This window comes from Nipponia nippon, unplaced genomic scaffold (genome assembly GCF_047370975.1).
Source record: "Nipponia nippon isolate SJK-2023a ecotype South Korea unplaced genomic scaffold, ASM4737097v1 scaffold_4, whole genome shotgun sequence".
Classification (NCBI taxonomy): Eukaryota; Metazoa; Chordata; class Aves; order Pelecaniformes; family Threskiornithidae; genus Nipponia; species Nipponia nippon.
Genome location: NW_028262358.1, coordinates 17,518,749 through 17,538,533, shown reverse-complemented (window position 1 = coordinate 17,538,533; position 19,785 = coordinate 17,518,749). Strand labels below are relative to the sequence as shown.

The 19,785-nt window shown below is 43.8% G+C and overlaps 2 protein-coding genes across 5 annotated transcripts in view; one reads left to right on the top strand and one right to left on the bottom strand.

Annotated features, from left to right (window-relative positions):
* The first annotated feature begins 238 nt into the window (after positions 1-238).
* On the top strand, positions 239-15,577 carry MSH6 (mutS homolog 6). Of its 2 annotated transcripts, none has more exons than XM_087773645.1 (10): positions 239-573; positions 1,904-2,106; positions 4,895-5,070; positions 6,520-9,061; positions 10,451-10,716; positions 11,331-11,448; positions 13,765-13,854; positions 14,371-14,525; positions 14,706-14,905; positions 15,408-15,577. In XM_087773645.1, exons 1-10 carry the CDS (start codon positions 317-319, stop codon positions 15,487-15,489), a joined length of 4,089 nt encoding a protein of 1,362 aa, XP_087629771.1. In that variant the 5' UTR covers positions 239-316; the 3' UTR covers positions 15,490-15,577. The 2 variants fall into 2 exon arrangements, with proteins under 2 accessions (XP_087629771.1, XP_087629770.1); XM_087773644.1 differs by having other exon boundaries at positions 6,517-9,061.
* The window catches only part of FBXO11 (F-box protein 11), a 79,724-nt gene continuing 75,482 nt past the window's right edge, over positions 15,544-19,785 (bottom strand). For all 3 annotated transcript variants that reach the window (XM_087773647.1, XM_087773646.1, XM_009471209.2), the window contains exons 20-23: positions 18,932-19,039; positions 17,442-17,550; positions 16,953-17,051; positions 15,544-16,874 (exon numbers count right to left, since the gene is read on the bottom strand). In XM_087773647.1, coding sequence (XP_087629773.1) covers positions 16,745-16,874; positions 16,953-17,051; positions 17,442-17,550; positions 18,932-19,039 — 446 coding nt within the window. In that variant the 3' untranslated portion in view covers positions 15,544-16,744. The remainder of the gene's footprint in view (positions 16,875-16,952; positions 17,052-17,441; positions 17,551-18,931; positions 19,040-19,785) is intronic.

Below are 19,785 nucleotides of genomic sequence, written 5' to 3'. Positions count from 1 at the left end.
CGAGGAGGGAAGGCGGGGCGAACACGGAGGCCCCGGCAGGGAGGGCTCGAGGAGCGCCTCTACGGGCCGGGGTTCAGGCTGCCGGGACTGAGGCTGCCGGGGTGGCCGGGGGCGGCGGAGCGGGCGGGAGACCCGGGCGGCGCAGCGGAACCGGCCCAAGGCCTCCTCAACCGATCCCGCCAGCGGCGGCTGGTACCGCGCGCGCGCGTGCGCGCGCCGGAAGGGGGGCGGAGGCGGGGCGGCCACGCCCGGAGGCGGGGCGGGCGGTGGCAGGTTTGGCGCGCGCTGGCGGCGGCCCGCGCTTCCCGCCGTGGCCATGTCTCGCCAGAGCACCCTGCTCCGCTTCTTCCCCAAGGCCTCCCCGGCGCCGCCTCGGGCGGCTGCACCAGCGCCCGCCCCTCCGCAGGCCGGCGCGGGCACCCGCCGCCGCGCTTCGGGGGAGCAGAATGGCCGGGAGGCCGCCACCAGCCCCGCCGGCGCGGCGAGCAACGGCGCGGTCGGCAGAGCTGCGGCCCGGTGCAAGGAGGCGGGGGAGAAGGGCGGAGGGGACGGCGCGGCCGCCAAGGCCCCCAGGTAACCGGCGCGGGGAGAGGAGGCCGCGGGAGCGCGGCCTGCCTGAGGGGAGGAGGGGGGGCGGGCGCGGCAGCGCGCGCGGGCCGTTGCGGGAGGGGGGCGGGGCGGGGGCTGCCGCCGGTGGCGGCGGGAGCGGGACCCCTCGGGGCGCGGAGGCGCCGGTGCCCCCCGCCCCGCACCCCGGGAGGCGGTGGCCGCCCGCCGCCGCCTGGGCCCGCCGGGGCCTTCCCGGCGCGGGGGGCCGGTTTGCAGCGAGCCCCGCGCTTTCGGCCGCCTGAGGCTGTGATGAAGCGCCGGAGGGTGCGTGTCTGTGCGTCTGTCTGTGCGGTTGTCTGTGCGTGCGTGTGTCCGTGCGTGTGTGCGAGCTCCGCGCCGGCGGCCGGGCGTGCGGGGCCTTGGCGCGGAGGAGGCGGTGCGGAAAGCGGCGTGCGGAGCTGCGGGCCGGCGGCCTGCTCCCCCGGCCGGCGCTGGGGGCGGCGGGGCAGGGCGCCGCGGGGTAGCGCCGACGTCTGCAGGGAAGGGGGTCTTGTTGTTTAGCGTTTGCCGTTTTGAAATGCGTCTTTTCGCTCGTGCCCGAATTTCCTTTCTCATCTGTATCATGGTGGTAAGCGTCTCCAGCGTCAGCTGACTGACTGTGGCTGGTGGTTCGGCTACAGCCCGCCGGAGTACCCGCAGTCAGCAGCGGGGGAGCGTGGCAGTGGCTGGGTTGAAATCCCGGGGGGAGAAGGAGCGAGCACGTAAAAGCTGCATCAGGTGCTTCGCAGGGGAGACAAGGGTTTTTATTTATTAATTCTTTTTTTTTTTTTGTAGCTTGAGGATTTTTTGAAATTTTGCTCGTTTCCTTTAGGTGCCCTGTTGAGAATTAGTCTCTCCAGGAAAACTTGTCTTAGATACATAGGTTGACAATTCATAATATGTAGTCTGCAATCTTTTTCTTTTAATGTCTGGTTGGACCCCGTTACTCTCTCCCCCTCCCTTAAGAAATCCTCTAAGAGTCTGGTTACACTTGGCTCTAGGTGGCCCTGCTTGAGCAGGGGGTTGGACAAGATGACCTCCAGAGGTCCCTTCAGACCTCAGCCAATCTTCTGTGACTATAAAGCTCTGTCTCTGTGGTGATCCAGTAGAAGCTGGAGGAGCAAATCTAAAAAAATCGTTTAAGAGAAGTATTGGTGGTAGTATAGAAGGACTGTATAATCCAGGTTGCACCACCTAGGAGCCTTCCAAGACCTTCAGAGGGCAACCCGCTCAGAAGCAGGGTGCAGATATGTTTATGAAGAGAGCTGTTTTAAATGTTTATGTTCCTTAAATTACACATTTGTTGTCTTTGCAGTGTCTCCTGTGAGTATTCGCCTGGTGACTTGGTCTGGGCCAAGATGGAAGGTTATCCTTGGTGGCCGTGTCTCATATACAACCATCCGACTGAAAGAACAATAGTCAGAGGAAAGGGGAAATCTACTCGTGTCCATGTACAGTTTTTTGATGACAGCCCTACAAGGGGCTGGGTCAGTATTAAATATCTGAGGCCATATAAAGGTAAGAGATGTATATAAATAAAACTTTTTGAAATGGAAATATGCCACTTGTTTTGGAAAAATAGGCATGGACTATAGGGTATGGTATTCTTCATAGAGAAAGAGCAGCGAAACCAAGAGTAGGATTGAGTGGGAAAGCATATTTTGTATTTTGTAAGTTACAGAAAGCAAGTTTTTGAGGGTCACAGGTGCATTTAATGTTTTACAGTTCTTTAAACACAAAACACTAAGCCCTCTTGTTTATTAGATTAGAATGCAAACTTAAAGCTTGCTTATGTTTTAAAGTTTTTTTCCTTTATGTCTCCCATCAATATAAAAAAAGATCTAAAAGATAAATCTACTATTTCAATTTTTAGCCCTGAAATCCTTAAAATATTAGGAATGTCAAACCCAGTTTTTAAGCAGCTGTTTGGGAACTGCAGTTTGTCCAGGATCAAAATACTAGGCACAGGATGTTAGGTAACTGAAATGAATTCTACTGTGGTGTTATTTCTTTTAAGCAATGCGGTACAGTTTTGTTAATAACATACAGAACTTGAGAATTCAGAGTAGTAGAATTTAGGGTAGCGCTTGTAGTTGTAGAGCAGAGTTGGTGTTTGTCATCTTGAAGAAATGACTGAGCTAACTAATGAAAATCAAATGTAATGAAGAATTAAAACAACATTTTGCATAATAAATCTCACCTTATGAATAATCATGATCTGTTTTCCCCTTGTTTTATAATTTTACTGTTGCTGAAAACTGTAGATCATTTGCTGTAAACTGTCATGTGTAAATCATGTTGCTGTAAACTGTATCATTGTTAGTCAAGCAAGTACTTTGGGTGTAATACAGTATTTTTGATCCACTGTAGGATTTGCTTATGATGTCAGTGAAACAACTGAATTTAAACAGTTTCTTCCTTTTTACAAGTCAGAGTTCCATCTGATGTGATCATATCGTCATCTTTTTTTGGCTTGTTTATGCTTAAATGTACTGCACTTAAGCCATAGTTAGTTTTAAATTAAAATGGTAACGTTATTACCTTAAGTGTTAGCCTAATTTAACGCAAGTGAATTGGTCCATGGTTTATATGTATCTTTCCTGAAGGTATTTTAAAAGAATCAAATGTATTTTAACAGCTTGCAGTTGCACTTAGAAGCAAATACAGGTAAGGAGAATTGATCTGTTTACCAAAAGAAAATTGCAGAAAAATAAGAAGTGTTAAAAATGTTTAAGCACAGAAGCACTGGTTTATCTACAAGAAATGTGGTTAATGCACAACAGAATAAAAATATTTAAAATACATGCTTTGCTTTTAAATTCAGAGAAAAAGCATCTTTGTATACAAAGTAAGAGTGTTGGAGTCTTTGGGTAAGAAAATGGAGAAGTTTCTTGCATTGTGTTATTGTTTGTAACTGAATAAATATGGGTAGCACAGGGCTAGACTTCTGACAGTTGGGCATGCAAGAAGTGGAGTTACACACCAGTTGGTTAAGTGAATATGCAGGTGTTGCGCAGTTGAGTATGCAGTTAAATTATACGATGAGATTTTTCTCCTGCCGTTGTTAAGTTCTCAATTTTAAATGCAAAATATTTTTAGATTGTCTCACTGCACTTGCAAAACTAAAATGGAGATCTGGTTTGTTCATGTGTTGCATTTGTCCTGTAGAAGCAGCTACTTGTAACTCCATGCTTTGCTACTGCAAGCTCAAAGAAATGAATGTGAGAAAGAATTCTGCTTGGCTTATTTCTGAGATAGTTGGCCTCCTACAAGTCAGATGCCTTTTGTCTACCATTGACTTAGAGCCGAAGCCTCAGTTAATAGCTGCGTATGAAGGGATTCACAAGAGTGGGTGTAAGGATCCGTTCAGGCAGATCCTACTGTCATATGCAGCCAGCTAAACTTACAAGAGCAGAAGAAGGAATCGCCCTTCCCCATCTATAGCGTACTCTTATGTCTCCCTTCTTTCTTTCCCCAAGTTGAATATATAATATGTTATATATACACCATTCATTTCTTGACCATGGCATTAAGATGAATCTCAGCATCTTTGGGGACCTTTTCTAGGAATTAGTCTGTAGATTGGTTGGCTTTGCTTTTGTGTTTATGTACAGGTAGTGGAAGGAGGAACTGTGGTGCTCAGGGGATATGAAAGAGGATGAGGGAATGGTGCAGTTATTAGTAGCAGGCTTTGCTTGATACCGTGCAGCGTCAGGGTGAATTGCCGGCGTGATTGGTGATCGGCTAACCTGGCTAATAGGTCGGTGTTGGGTCTGGCCGCCTTGCTGCACTTGCAGGAGCCGTTTGAACGGCCAGCAGAGCTTTAGCCAAGAGGTCTATGTCATAGATGACTGATGCCCACAACTCGAAGACAGCTTTATGGCTGAACTTACCTGTCATTGCTAAAATAGCCCTGTGGTCTCAGTCAGGTCTGCTGCACTGCTCATGTGAAGTGTTGCTTTTCAGTAGTAACTATAGTTAGTGTGAGGGTGTTTAGAGCTTAGCTTAGAAGTTTTCAGATGTGGTAATGAGTGACAGAAATAGAAGCAATTCTTCAAGAGTTCATGTACTAGGTAGGCATTTCATTTGTGAGTGTTTAGACTTTCTCTAGGGGTAGTTTATCACGCTGAATGACTGATGGGTTGCTATATTTAAGACATGGTGGGAATGACTGGTAACAACACCATGTTAGATACTTACACTAGTTGTCTGAACACATTTAAAAGTGAAGTATGAACACTAACTAAAGGACTGGCTAAATGCTAGACTAACTTCAGTTTCTGACAAATTATTTGTGGTTTTACAGGTTCCTCAGATGGGGAGACACTGAAGGGAGGTATGTTTTATAGTACAAAGCCTGAAATTAAAAGAGCAATGGTGCTAGCGGATGATGCAATGAGTAAAGATAAAACTAAGCGGCTTGAGCTGGCAGTATGCAGTGAACCTTCAGACACAGAGGAGGAGGAAGAGGAGGAAATGGAGGTAAGATTTTTCTTACTTGCTGTCATTTTCAGAAATAGCGCTATAACTTAGAAGCTGTCTCTTGGAACTAAGCACAGTATATCCCGCAATTCTCTGGTGCAGTAATCACCGCTTATCTGCTCTTTACTCATGCATGCATATGTATCCGTATGTCTTTTTTTGTACTGCGTGTGCGTTGTCAGGTCATAAGCTGGTCTCTCACCTTTTCTAGTTGGAAAGAAAAGTCTAATATCTCTTTGGTGTTCTGTATGGTAAAGACTGACATCAGAAGTTACTTAACTTCTCTAACTCTCTTCATTGATCACTCCCTGGGTAACCCAGGTGACCCACTTTCTCACTCAAAGTACTTTTTTCCTGGTGCATCTTTTTATCTTCTTTATCTGCTATTCATATTCCAAGTTCCCCTACGTTCAATCTGAAGTTTTAATTTGTCATAATGTAGAAATTTCTAACTTTTTGAGTATTAATCTCAAGGCATTAAATTGGATTTTTGGAGCCTGCCCTCATCTTGTAGAGCAGCACTAAAACACAAATTCTTGTAGTGTTGACACCTGTCTGTTGGTGGGGTAACTAAAAAGAGATCTTCTGTTGTATTCACATTGTATTGTGACTGATTCAAAGATTATTTCAGTACCACCATGTGCATAGATTTCTTTGGAAAGAAATGGTATGAGCAAACTGTCAGTGGGATAGTGGTTTTCCTTACCTCCTCTGTCAGCATGGCCCATCTGCTCTTTCTCCAGTGTGACACTGCCCCGAGGGACAGGTGCCACTCCAAGCATTGTGTTGTGTTTGTGGCAGCAGTGCAGTGGGCACTGGCACTTTGTACTCCTTACAGTCCCTCCACTGCTGTTTTCCTCCAGCACTGGCACTGAAGTTCTTAAACTTTCAGGCTGAAAAGGCAAATAATGGAGTTTCTTTTCCTTCTCCTAGACATGCACCATCTTCTTGAAGGTTACTGTAAGATAGTATGTTTGTAGGTAGAAATAGGTAGTTAACTCAAAAAAAAAAAAATCATGGGCAAAACTCACATAGGCTAGTACTGAAAGGCTGCAAAACCCAGTGATGTTTCTGACATAGGTCAGTAGGAAGAAATTACAGCACAGATTTAGCTTATGGAGGCGTTTCTCCTTTGTGCTGAATTTCATATACCATATGCCTTTTGTCCAGTTTAAATGTTTTGTTCATCAGCATCACTTATGCAAAGTAATGAATGAGGCTGTAAAGAATACAAAGAGGAGTAATTATGCCACTGGCCAGTAGCAGTTTGTTATCCAGAAAAAAATTAAATTCTGTGAAGGTGAAAGGAATTGGCTGTGGCTCTACTGTCTCTTGCTTGAAGTATTATAGCTACTGCATTATTGCACATTTTTGCGCTTTTTTGCAGCAGCGGTACTTTATTTTGTAGCCAGAATTTTCTATAGGTAAAATAATTTATTTTTCCAGCAGATGAGTGAAAGTGCATCAGGCAACAGTGATGACTGCAATAGTGAGGAGGATGTGAAGAGTAATAAGCGAGTAGTGAGCAGGGAAAGTGCCGTAAAAGCCAAAAGAAGAAGAGTGTTGGATTCTGACAGTGATCACGATGGCTCTGACGTAGAGTTCAAGCCTGATGTGAAAGAAGCGGCAAGCAGTGAGGAAGCTAGTAGTGGGGTGGATGAAAATGAATCTACTGACACAGAGACAGACGCAGAGAGTGTTGCAGAAAGTCCCATAAAAGTCCCTTCTAAACGAAAGAGAAAAGAAATAAACAAGCCTGCTAAACGGAGCAGCTTAGAAAATGTAAGTTCTGAAACACCCAAGAGAGCAGCAACGGTTTCTTTAGAAGCCAAATCTAAACTGACATCGTTTGCAGCACCTGAAAGTTTTGAATCTCAAGCAAATGCTTGCAGTGGAGGCATCGGTGGCTTCACAGTATGGGAACATGAAAAGCTTGATTGGCTGCAGGAAGGGAAAAAGAAAGATGCGCACAGGAAACGGCAGGGTGACCCCAGTTATGACCCGTGTACTCTGTATGTACCTGAGGACTATCTCAACAAGTGTACGCCAGGAATGCGGAGGTGGTGGCAGCTGAAAAGTCAAAACTTTGATGCTGTGATTTTCTACAAAGTTGGAAAATTCTACGAGTTGTATCATATGGACGCAGTCACTGGCGTAAATGAGTTGGGCCTGATCTTTATGAAAGGTACCTGGGCCCATTCAGGTTTTCCAGAGACTGCGTTTGGCAGATTCTCTGACGTTCTAGTGCAGAAAGGCTACAAGGTAGCCCGTGTTGAGCAAACAGAAACTCCCGAAATGATGGAAACGCGCTACAAGTCAATGGCCCACCCAACAAAATTCGACAAGGTTGTACGCCGAGAAATATGCAGAATCATCACCAAAGGAACTCAGACTTACAGCGTTCTGGACTGCGATCCCTCTGAGAACCATAACAAATACCTTCTGTGCGTTAAGGAAAAAGAAGACTCCTCTGGACAACGTGTTTATGGGGTCTGCTTTGTTGACACGTCGGTGGGGAAGTTTTACGTAGGCCAGTTCTCAGATGACCGGCACTGTTCGAGGTTTAGGACTTTAGTAGCCCATTACACTCCTGTGCAGGTCCTGTATGAGAAGGGGAACCTATCTGTGGACACACAGAAGATACTGAAGGGCTCGCTTGTTTCTTGCATTCAGGAAGGGCTGATCTCTGGTTCCCAGTTCTGGAATGCATCTAAAACACTAAAGGTCCTTCTTGAAGAAGGATATTTCAAGGAGAAGCAGAACTCTGAAAATGGATGTCCTCTGCCTGCTGTTATCAAATCTCTGACTTCAGAGAGTGACTCGCTGGGATTAACTCCTGGGGAAAACAGTGAATTAGCTTTGTCGGCTCTTGGGGGATGTGTCTTCTATCTCAAAAAATGTCTGATTGATCAGGAGCTGTTATCGCTGGCAAACTTCGAGGAGTATGTCCCTGTGGATATTGATACTGCAAAAACTACGAGTTCAAGTAGTTTCTTTGCCAAAACTGACCAGCGGATGGTGCTGGATGGAGTCACCCTGATGAATCTAGAAGTCCTGCAGAACGGAACCAATGGAACCACAGAAGGTACTTTGTTGGAAAGGATTGATTCTTGTTGTACGCCATTTGGGAAGCGACTCCTGAAACAGTGGCTCTGTGCTCCACTTTGTAATCCCAGATCCATCAACGATCGTTTGGATGCTGTTGAGGACCTTCTGGCAGTGCCAGATAAAATGTCTGAAGTCAGTGAGCACCTGAAGAAACTTCCTGACCTTGAAAGGCTGCTCAGCAAAATTCACAGTATTGGATCACCACTTAAAAGTCAGAACCATCCTGACAGCAGGGCCATCTTTTATGAAGAAATCAAATACAGTAAAAAAAAAATTGCCGACTTTTTGTCTGCACTGGAGGGCTTTAAAGTAATGAATGAAATTGTCGATGCCATGGAAGAAGTTGCCAGTGACTTCAAATCTAAAATCCTTAAGCAGCTAGTCACCCGCAAAGCCAAACACCCAGACGGCCGCTTCCCAGACTTGAGCGCAGAGCTTAAAAGATGGGATACTGCTTTTGATCATAACCAGGCTCGAAAGACAGGAGTGATTACTCCGAAGGCGGGCTTTGACCCCGATTATGATAAAGCACTACAGGATATTAAAGCTGTTGAGGAAGATCTTCACAAGTACCTGGATAAGCAACGCAAACTGCTTGGATTCAAATCCATGCTGTACTGGGGGGCAGGCAAAAACCGATACCAAATGGAAATACCGGAAAGTGCAATATCACGCAATTTGCCTGAGGAATATGAGTTGAAGTCAACCAGGAAAGGATATAAGCGTTACTGGACCAAGGAGATCGAGAAGATGCTGGCTGCGATGGTTAATGCTGAAGAGCGCAGAGATGCAGCACTAAAAGACTGTATGAGGAGGCTGTTTTACAACTTTGATAAAAATAGCAAAGACTGGCAGACAGCTGTGGAATGCATTGCTGTGTTAGGTAAGAGGTTTTCTTCAGTTTGACGTAGAGTAAAAACGTTCCTGTATAGTAAATGGTGAAATCGCATCTGGGTAAGCAAAAAAGGCTTGTTGCCAGCTCTTAATTTCTAGTTTAAAAACTCTGATTGTGATAACAGGATTGATAATTAGCAGTGATCACCTCTTTCCTTCCTGTCAGTAAATGGCAGGACAGTTGCTGGGTCTGGATGTTTGCAAGCTCTTTCTTCATTCCTCTTGTGTGAGCGTAGGTGTGCAGCTGAGTATTTCTCACCGTTCAGCATAGCCTGGTGGGTCTCTCACTGCTTCTAGGATTCTCGTGTATGGATTAGTAGCTTCTTAAATGAAGGCAGCGACACAGGTGGAGGTATAAAAATCTAACCTGCTAGTCATCTACTTTCCATCTGAGCAGGCTGCTTTCTCAGCAGCCTTTAAAAATAAAAAAGTGGTCATTGTTGCTGCCTTAAAGAAGGTAGTCTAGTAGGAAGACTTGCCCAAGTCTTCCTTAAATTGCTGGGGTAGAACGGTCTCCTGTATTCCCTTCTCAGGGCTGGCGTACTCTTGTACTGTACATTTTCTGCTAGCATGAGGGGCTGTGTGATGTCTTTGTTCCAGGGAAAAATGAAAGCACTCTCTGAATGCCACTGGGGCAGAAAAGGGAGGACAGGCGGACAGCGAGTGTTGTCTAGGAAAGGATTCTCTGGGTGGGCTGGGAGAGCTGGGAAGCAGTCACATGAGCTACGCCACAGTACCAGGGCAAGCACTGAACTGATTTGCAGTGGAGAGGGAGGCAGCTTTCAGGCTCAGCTGTAATATGTGTACATAAATCTGTAAAATCACGTAACGTGGTCTCATTTTGTAGGTAATCAGCTCTTGGAACCTTAAAGCTAGGCTAATTGAGGGAGGTTGTGCTGCTGCTTTCTGCTAGGCCAAGAGAATTTTAATATTTATATAAATTTATTCTAGCAACTTTCAAGCAGTATTATGATTCTTAACAAAGTAATTCACTGTCACAAAAGCGGATTTCTTCTTTACTTATCTTGTTCCAAATTAAAAACCAATGCAAAAAATAATATTTTATACATGTACATTAAAAAATAGCTTTCGAAGTGAAATGATGTTTATTTTAAAGACTTTAAACTAAAAACTAGAGGGGAGGATTTTTAATCTGACATCTGTAGAAATCTGGAAGGAATGAGGAAAGACATTGTGGATATCCCCACCTTTTACTTGTTCTTCTGGAATACTTCTTGGGTGTTTTCCTTAACAGGAAAATGGAATGGAAACAGAAAATTGTGTTTACAGAAATGCTATTCAAAGAGTAAGTGCATTCCAGTGAATGAATAAAGAAAGGTGAAAGCGTGACTTACTGGAATTTCTCTTAATCTTATAGATGTCTTGATGTCCCTTGCTAACTACAGTCAAGATGGTGATGGACCACTGTGCCGACCTGTAATTCTACTGCCTGTGGAGAGTGCTCCTCCCTTCCTGGAACTTAAAAATTCACGCCATCCATGCATTACAAAAACTTTCTTTGGGGATGATTTTATTCCTAATGACATCGTGATAGGCAGCAAAGACGAAGATAGCAGTAGCGAAGCTTCCTGTGTGTTAGTAACTGGCCCGAATATGGGTGGCAAATCTACGCTCATGAGACAGGTGACTGACTCCCTACATAAGATCGACTGTTCCAATGTGCGTAAAGGAATCGCGTGACTTGACTGTCTATAAATGTCAAAGGAGGTCCCAGCAGTGGTCTTCAGAGCGTGCAGCACAGTACAGCCATTACACTGTAAAGACAAAATATAACCTGGTCGAAAATGCCCCATGTTTAGATAGTAGATTTTCTACTGTCACTTACTTTAGCGAGGAATAAGCTTTATTTCTCTTCTGAGAGACTGCTGGGAGAAAGTGATAGAGTATCTTTTATCTTTTCAAGTGGCCTTATCCAGGACTTGGCATCGTCTGGCAAAAGATGCTTCTGCAGGTTAAACAGGATGAGAATAGAGATCAGGGGCAACTGGGAAAGCAACAGGGAGTTTGCTTTATAAACACTGCTTGCTGTGGTAACTTGTGTTTTGAAGGTTTTCAGAGTAGGTTAGTCCTACTTGAGATTACGATGCTGCAGCCTGGAGCTGTTAAAGCAGCTGGAAGCTTTATGTACTCTCGTCTTTGTTTTAGGGGAAATACAGTTTCATTCCCTCGTTCTCTGTGTGGAAGTGAAGCTCCAAGCGCATGGTAAAAATGTAAATGTTTTAACGTTTGTTCTGCAGGCTGGTCTCCTGGTTATAATGGCTCAACTGGGATGCTACGTACCTGCTGAAGTCTGCAGGCTTACGCCGATCGACAGAGTATTTACGAGGCTTGGTGCCTCAGACAGAATTATGTCAGGTGAGTTTCTGAAACGCAGCTGCCCGAAGTGCTTTTGCCACTGAGGGAGTTTCTTTCCTTGCTTTGAGTGGTGAGTGGGAAAGGGATAGTCTGTTGATTTTGCAGGGAGAGCTGGGCAACTAATTTGTTGTCTCAGAGTAGAAACAGGATTGTAGTTCTGCTTGATTTGTTTGATACGCTCATCCTTCATTATTTTTGACAGACACATAGGACCACTTTTTAATGAATTTTAATATTAAAAGCCTGCCTTCCAGCTGGAAGCGAGTCCGAGGAATATCTTTTTGTATATTGCACAGTTGATGGTGTTCTACTTACATAGCTATCTTTTTCTAAATGTTCTGGAATGGGACAGCGATGTTCAGGTAGCTGTTGTAGAGGAGTTGTTTTTGTACCTTCTCGCAAGGACTAGAGGTCCCTTGTTCCAATCAGAATGCCTGCCTTACGTCTGAAATCCGATTTCTTCAGACGATGAAGAGAGAGGCAGGCTTCCTTCTTGGAAGCGGTGGTTGACAATTCTTGGAGGATTTTGTTTCTTCCGTGGAGAGGAAGGCAGACGTGGAGGATGACACAACTGGAATGGGAAAAGTCTGCCTGTGGTGCTAGGCAAAGTGTCATGGGGCTAGAAAAAAACAACAAAACAAAACAAAAACACCAAACCAAAAAAAAAAACCCCCAAAACCCAGAAAATACTTTCTGTGGTAATAAGTATCACAACTCATTTAAGGAGGGCACGGATTTTCTGTGATCTTTGTGCTGAAAAATGTGGGTCAGTGAGTATGAAAGGAGTTAAGCCTACTGAACTTGTTGCACATAAGGAATTTGGAAATGAATCATTCTGTGTTCTTAATTAAAAAAAATATTTACGCTTCCCCAAATCAAGGCTTTTCTTTGCAGCTAGAGAATTTTATTAAGGCTTTCTTTGCCCAGCTATCTTCCATTTTGTTTATTTTCAGTACAAAAAGAAATGGAGGAGTACTTAAGTGCCTATGGTAGAAATAAAAACTGCCCTTTCTAGACCACCGCGCTCTATTGCAGAAAAATGTAGCATTTTCAACTTTTTTTTCTATCAACTGAGAGCTGCTATTTTCCAAATCACGTGCACAAATGTTTTAACATTTCACATGACGAGGCTGAACGCTGCACGGCAGAACTAGCTTTGAAATCTGTTCTTGACGCAGTAGTTGCCACGCTGTGTAGAAACAAAAGCACAGAGAAAGTTGTTCTGTGGCAGTCATTTTGTAAGGGATGCCAACAGGACTTTGTAAAAGTAACTTTTAAGTAATATCATTTTAAAATTGCCTATGTAATTTTAGGGGTTTATTTTCTAAAGTGAATAAATGGTTATTTCTAAACATTGTTAAAAACATATTCAATCCTGGAAATTTCTGTAAATAAATGCAGAAAGTCAGGATTGCTGGACACCTCTTAATAATTCATGTTGAAAACCTTACGTTGGAGCACAGCAGCGCTCACGCAGCATGAGCGCAGGAAGTAAATACCTGCCTGCTGTCAAATTACGTAAATCGCTGCTGCATGTGATTATTTGGAATAAACCCTACAAAGAACTAGTAAATCTGGACTTTACAGATGTGGATTTATTGTGTGCAAGGGCCTGAATAATTGTGTATGTACTTCTGCTTGTAATCTGCTAGAAAAACCATTTTGGGTCTAAATTTCAGGCCTCGTATTACCTGGGTTGCTGGAAGTCCTGCAGGATGTTCAGTCCGTGGCAGCAGCGTATTTCTTCTGTCATCCTTCACTCAAGTAGAGTACATACGCGTACAGCCTTAATTATCGGAGTAATTCATTACCTTATGACCTCAACAACCAAACCAATAAGTCTAGGTTCTCAAGTCTTTTTTTTTAAGATTATTCTGCTTGCTTTTTCACACTGAAAAGCCGGACACCTTAGGCCTGCCTCATGCATTTAAGAGCAAGAAGGGGCAAAAGATTCTCCCCATCCCACATCCTTTGTGCCCCGCTTTTTGGCCAGCTGGCACATCTGACCAGTGCTATTAAAAGTAGACAGATAAGGTGGCCTTAAACTTGTTTACTCAATTAATTGTACTTGTGCCCACGCCTGTACTCTTAAGGAACCAAACCCTGCTTTTTCTGGCAAATGGAGCCACGCCGTTCTCATGCTGGAAAAAATAAAAAAGCTTTGTGTTTTTGTTCATCTTCAGTTTGCTATCAAGTTTCAGTTTAGCTTGATCAAGACTCTAGCGCAGGTTAAGCGGAGGTTTAGTTGTGGTTTTCAGATCTTTGGCTACTTCATGGCTTTTTTTTTTTTTTTTTTTTTTGTTATTTCTTTTAAAGGTGAAAGTACCTTCTTCGTTGAATTGAGTGAGACTTCCAGCATTCTCCAGCATGCAACAGAGCACTCCCTTGTTCTTGTGGATGAACTGGGTAATTAGTCTATTTTGTAATAGATGGAAATGGAATCTAAGATTAAAGACTAGCTGCCAGGCTGTTGGGCTGTCTGAATGGCAACTGAGTAACGGGGCAGTTTTATCATAATGCTCCTAGTGTTTAACTCGTCGCTATCGATGCCGTTTTCTCCAAAACATGCATTTCTTAGGTGCCCTGGGAACTAATACAACACTTCCCACCCCCCAGTCGTTACTAGCCTATTTCTAGTTGAGTTTTCCTGCTTTCCTTTGCGTAACTACTTGCAGCAAACCTTGAGCAAGCCGGTAGCCAGGCTCAAGAGAGCAGAAATGTCTTTTTCTGCGGCGCAGGAGAGAGTGTGATTGTTACAGGGTAAATACTCGGGTCACTTCACCCCGATGCCGGTGGCTCTCCCTACTCACTGCTCTTTGTCAATCTTCCACACAGCAAGGAGGGAGAAAAAATGAACAATACAAATGGATGTGTGGCAAACAACGCACTGCATTTGTCTTTGCTTTCCCATTTCTTCCCCAGGCAGAGGCACAGCTACTTTTGACGGAACAGCTATAGCGAGCGCAGTTGTGAAAGAACTGGCGGAGAAAATCAGGTGTCGGACTCTGTTCTCCACACACTACCACTCGCTGGTAGAGGACTACTCGCACAACGTGGCCGTGCGGCTCGGTCACATGGTAGGTGTAAGCGTCACGCGTGCAGGATTTTCCCTTGTGGCTGGCGGCTCTCGCGCTGCGCGTGCTTCTCTGCGCTCTTCTGCCCAGAGTCACAGAGGCCTCCTGAGAAAAGGATGTGATGTTTCATGCATTTATTAGTCTAAGTATTACATACACTGACTTGTAACTTACTCTTTCTAGGCATGTATGGTTGAAAATGAGAGCGAAGATCCAAGCCAGGAAACAATTACGTTCCTGTATAAGTTCATCGAAGGAGCATGTCCAAAGAGCTATGGCTTCAATGCAGCAAGACTTGCTGACATTCCAGAGGAAGTTATTCAGAAGGGGCACAGAAAAGCAAAAGAGTTTGAAAAAGTGACCATTTCACTGAGAATATTTAGGTAAGGCCTTGGTTTTCCATTTTTGAGTTGCACATTGCTTAGCAGGCATCCATTTTAAAACTTGGGCAGTGGCTTTTGCTCATAGCCTCGCAGTAGAGGGGGAAGTTAAAACTATTTTTGTGACTATCAAACGTACTTCACAAGCGGTGCGGGAGGGAAGTACTAAAGCCTGACTACGAGGCGGCAGAGATGATGACTAATGCAGTATTTTAAGCCTTGGGTCACCACACCAGTCTCTAAGGCCAAGAGCTGAATTTGCAGAGGTGCTGGGCTGGCTGCGAGCTGAGCCAAACCGAAGGAATGTGTGAATAAGCCCGGCGCTGAGGGGGGGACGTTAGGGCAGTACCGGAGCCTCCGCATCGGGCACTGACGGCTGCTGGCAGCCTTCACGCCAGACACAAAATGGCATCTGTGTCTTCTAGAGCTGTGCGAGTAAGAGGGAGGGCAGGCTCTGCCCCTCGGGGTCCGGGTTCGGTAAAGCTGACTGCGTTATTTCCCTTAGGTACCTGTGCCGGGTGGTGGATGGCGCAACGCGTGATGCAAATGCTGTTCAGAAACTTACCGCTATGATCAATCATCTTTAAGAACACAAGTGGTTTCGTACTGGCGGTTTCTCAAAAAGGTGGTAGCGGACAACGTTATGATCTAATAAACTTTATTTTTTAAAAATGACCATTTTTCCATTGTCTTTCCTAGGAAATTAAACCCTTTAATTCTTACCTACCCTCTACATAATGGTTATTGAGTACTCCACAATATATTAAGTCTAGATGTTATGGTACATGCATACACTTTCAGGCTGTTGATTACCCACTGTCACCAATACACATAAATGGAAAAAAGCTATGAAACTGTATAGGGCTGTATATATACTTGTCTCAGCTTCATTAGAGCAGGAAGTTGCTGTGATTTCCAGCAGGTTAAGTAAGTAATGTCCCGACTGTTCAAAAAAAACTATGAACAGAGTAAAGTACAAGACTGTTTTGAGGAGACTTTCTACCGTGTACTTTAAAACATAGTAAAATTTCATTCACAAAACTTAGTTACATGGGTACTTTGTTTTATAGTGCATTATAGTCTAGGAAGTCTCATTAAAACACTCGCTTTTTTTGTTAGGGTGGTTTGAGTACAGACTATTGCTGGGGCAGGGAAGGAGATTATTCTAACTTCGGAGGACACCAGAAAAATTGCTGGATATAATTTAAGATTAGTGTTTTCTCTTTCATAGAAAGAACGTACATACTGGGACATGAGTACAGTTACAGCAAGTCTAGGTGTGCTAACAAAACAGGACACATTCAAGTACAATAAGATTTTTTGCTTGAAATTAGAAACAAACTACATGAGATTAAAGCATTAAAATCATATTTCTCAATCTGAATAAATGTTAAAAAATCAAAAGAAATGCAGAAGTGCTAGCTCACATTTTTTACCATGTTACAAAAGCAATTGGTACCCATGTCCATAAAGGCAGCAACAAAGAATGCTGCTTGTCTACAGAATAGTACTACTGCAAATTGGACTGCGTTTCAATGCTACTTGTAAAAACACCAGCTTTCAGAAGTTGGTATCTGTACAAAATTGCAGCTTATTTTTCTTCACTTCTGTCCCTTCAAAGTCTTTGTTTACACAGTAATGCTAAAACGCCCAGTTCTGTTATCCTGAGTCAACATATTGCCACTTTCTTTTTTGGTAGGTTGAGCTCCATAGTGTCAACACCTCACACATCCGCTTTAATACAGTCTCTTTCTGCAGAAATGGGCAAGTATAACTTCCTCCAAAAAAAAAGTTTTAACAGTTATGATATTAGAATGGCAGGACTTTCTTTCGGAAAGGAATTCAGTTGTGCTGCAATGTATTAGATTCTATAGGTGGAGCAGAGTCATATAGTGTATCTGTATCGTGTGTAGGCTCTCCAGCAAGCGTACAGGGATTAGACAGTGTTCCAGCACCACAGTCACAGAAAAACCTAGGGAGAGAGAGAGCTCTTTAGTTCCTACTTGACTTGCCTTGTCAAAACCGCTCAACGTGCTCGTTTGAGACCTACCTATCATGTCTAATGAATTCTACGTCATGTCCTTGATGGCACTTCTTAATGCAGTTCACGCATATGGCATTGCGGTCTGTGGTGTTACAGGTGTGACATCTGAAGTCAAAGGCATGGCGTTAGGCACGAATCAAAACCCGATGAGCTGAGAGAAGTGCGCGGGGAGGGGCGGGGGGAGAACAGCACTAACGAAAGGACGCGCACAGGACTGCAACACTGCAGAATCGTACGTGAACTTGGATTTCACGGCATGCTTTTGGTGGCTTGTTTCGAAAAGGCAGTTCTGCCGTGCAATCCCTTAGGCTCAGGTTCACAGTAACAACACATTTTCCTCAAGCCCAGAGTAAATTCAAGGCAATGGGGAAGTTGTTTAATCCGATCACGCATTTGTGTGTTAACAGACATACGGCAACTGTTTTAGGGGTCTTGCTAGAAGAGGAACTGTTTATTTGAAAACCTTACTGAGGGTGATGGAAAAGAACCCGTTACCTGTAGAAGTCATGCATCGGATAGCTGGTGTAACTTGATATCTTATATAAACACTGGCCTCTACTGACAGCTTTTTCTATGGCATCTTGATTGTTCATTATTTTGTTATCTGTTGGGGGAACAAAAAAAAAAAAAAAAAAGAAAAGCCAAAGACTAACACACCTGGATCAATGACTTTTCTTCCTGAGGTGTTAAAGCAGAGGGCACCCTCCCGTCGTCTTTTTAAGAGCTAAACCCATTAGGAACAGTTAGCTCTATGCCTGCTTGTTAGTTTTGGCATTTAAGCATATCAAATCCTCAACGCCAGATGCCAGGGCAGATGCCCAGACAGCGCAGTGCGCTCCTCAGACCAGGAAGACCGCTCCTCTTTACACGCGTTGCATAAAATACCTGATAAGCCTTCATTTAAATACTCTTTGTGAACTGGTTTGTGAATACATGGTTAGAGAAACAAGCCTTCCTAGCAGGCTTAAGTTTTCCGTTGACAAGTCTGAAACCCAAATGTTTAAAAGCGTCTCGGTCCACCGTAAGGGCTTTTACACATCCCTTGGAAAGCAGAAAAGCATGGCTCTTCCCCCCAGGGGAGTTTAAGAATAAGGCACTTCCCAACACAAGGGAAGTGGGAATTCGGTCTGACCACCTCCAGCATTTAAAAGATGCGTCCAAGGCATGGCGAATTTGATAATCCTCTCTGTTATTCAGCTACGAGGTCTTCTGTCAAGTCCCAAAGTGCCCCTCCAACTAGTTTTGTCCGCTCCCAGGGGCATCACAGCACTGACTGATGCAGTCAGTAAGCCCAGGAGCTGTGAAGCAGGGAGCCAGAGCTTGTCTTTTCAGCGGTGTAAAGAATATACAGGAAAAGGCATAACAAATACAGCCAAGCAGGTTAAAAGTCTGCAAACAGAACCTTTTTCTTCTAGAATAACCTCCTGGAGCTGCCTGGCGTTCAAACTGTTACTCCAATCTTCCTCCAAGAGGATCTTGTCTCATGCAGACTTCCCTACTATACATGGGAACTTTACATATGCAAACCGTTCCTATTTTCCGAAAAAAAGTGATTTGGGATTGTGAATATTCATGCTTTTAGATCCTAAAAGCCAAGTGAGGCATGTTTCTTTACTGGACATTTGTTTCCAGAAATGTGACAAAAGACTTTCCATTATACTAACTTAGAATTGGAATTTGAGATGGGCCAAAGACCAGTAACCACTTCAGAAACAATTTTGAGACAGAAGAGCTAATACCAGAGTTTTAATATGATAGGGAAACCTTAAGGTTACCTTCGAAAGTCTCTGGCTGTCTAAAAATCTAAGATAGCTTAGCTTGGCTTATTACATTCAGCTGAAACTTAGTTATAACTCTGCTTAAGGTGGTACCAAATCTGAGCCAAAAATGAAAAAAAAAATGGTATGATAAACCCAAAACCCAGCATCAAATTAAAAAACAAAACGCAAAGTGAACAAACACAACCAACAAGGGCTCAGGCTCACCTTTCATCGTGACATTGACACCAGATGCTAGAAATAAACCTCCAAAGCGGTTGTTGAAAATCTGATTGCCTTCTAATGTTGCAGTTGCATGATTTGTTATTTCAATACCTTTATTGGGTCAGGGGAACAAGAAGAGAAAAGAAAGTGGGAAAGTTAAATCCTTAGTGATTGTGCATTTGTACCTCTCTCATGATCTATAGTTTGTTCTTTTTTTTAAGCCATCATAAACTCAGGGGAAAAAAGGAAAATGACATAGCTAGAAATTGCACTGTAATTTGCTATAAAACTGAGGTTCAAATACTTCTGTTGAATCCTTGCAAAGAGCTACAGCTGGCACGCGTGGGTTCTGGTAGTAACAATACACTACTAGTTTATCTGATAACAAAATGGTACTATGATCATTTTCATAGGATTCTCAAGGGGGATATGATTTTTGGGTGCTTAAAGCTGTCGTCCTCACGTATATTTGAAAGTTCTTGTGCACATACCTTAGCCTTTTTAAAATATCTTTTTTAAAAAGTTCTCAAGATGGGCACCTAAAATTAATTTCTTTCATTCTTAGCTTTTATCAGTAACCCATGTCTTCCAAGTCATTTGTCCAGGACTGCTCTTGACAGCAACCTATCCTTCCCCCCCCCCACACTGAAACAACACCTTTAGAGGCTCTTCTCAGAAAACTTGCTTCTTCTGAAAGAAAGACGGGAGAACACTCAAGAATGCAATTTCAGTTGAAATGGAATGGAATGCAAGACGTATGGAACTGCGATCATTAAACAGTAAATTGCACAAAAATCACTATTAAATATTTTTAGTCTCTTTTGGAGTAAGAAATGATCATTTTAATAATTTTTCAA

What these genes read in the sequence shown, in the direction of transcription:
- MSH6 (XM_087773644.1), top strand. Translation starts at nt 317, where the DNA reads ATGTCTCGCCAGAGCACCCTGCTCCGCTTCTTCCCCAAGGCCTCCCCG. An exon ending in AATCTACGCTCATGAGACAG is followed by an intron (nt 10,717 to 11,330) that starts GTGACTGACTCC and finishes TTTGTTCTGCAG; the next exon opens with GCTGGTCTCCTGGTTATAAT. An exon ending in CTCAGACAGAATTATGTCAG is followed by an intron (nt 11,449 to 13,764) that starts GTGAGTTTCTGA and finishes TTTCTTTTAAAG; the next exon opens with GTGAAAGTACCTTCTTCGTT.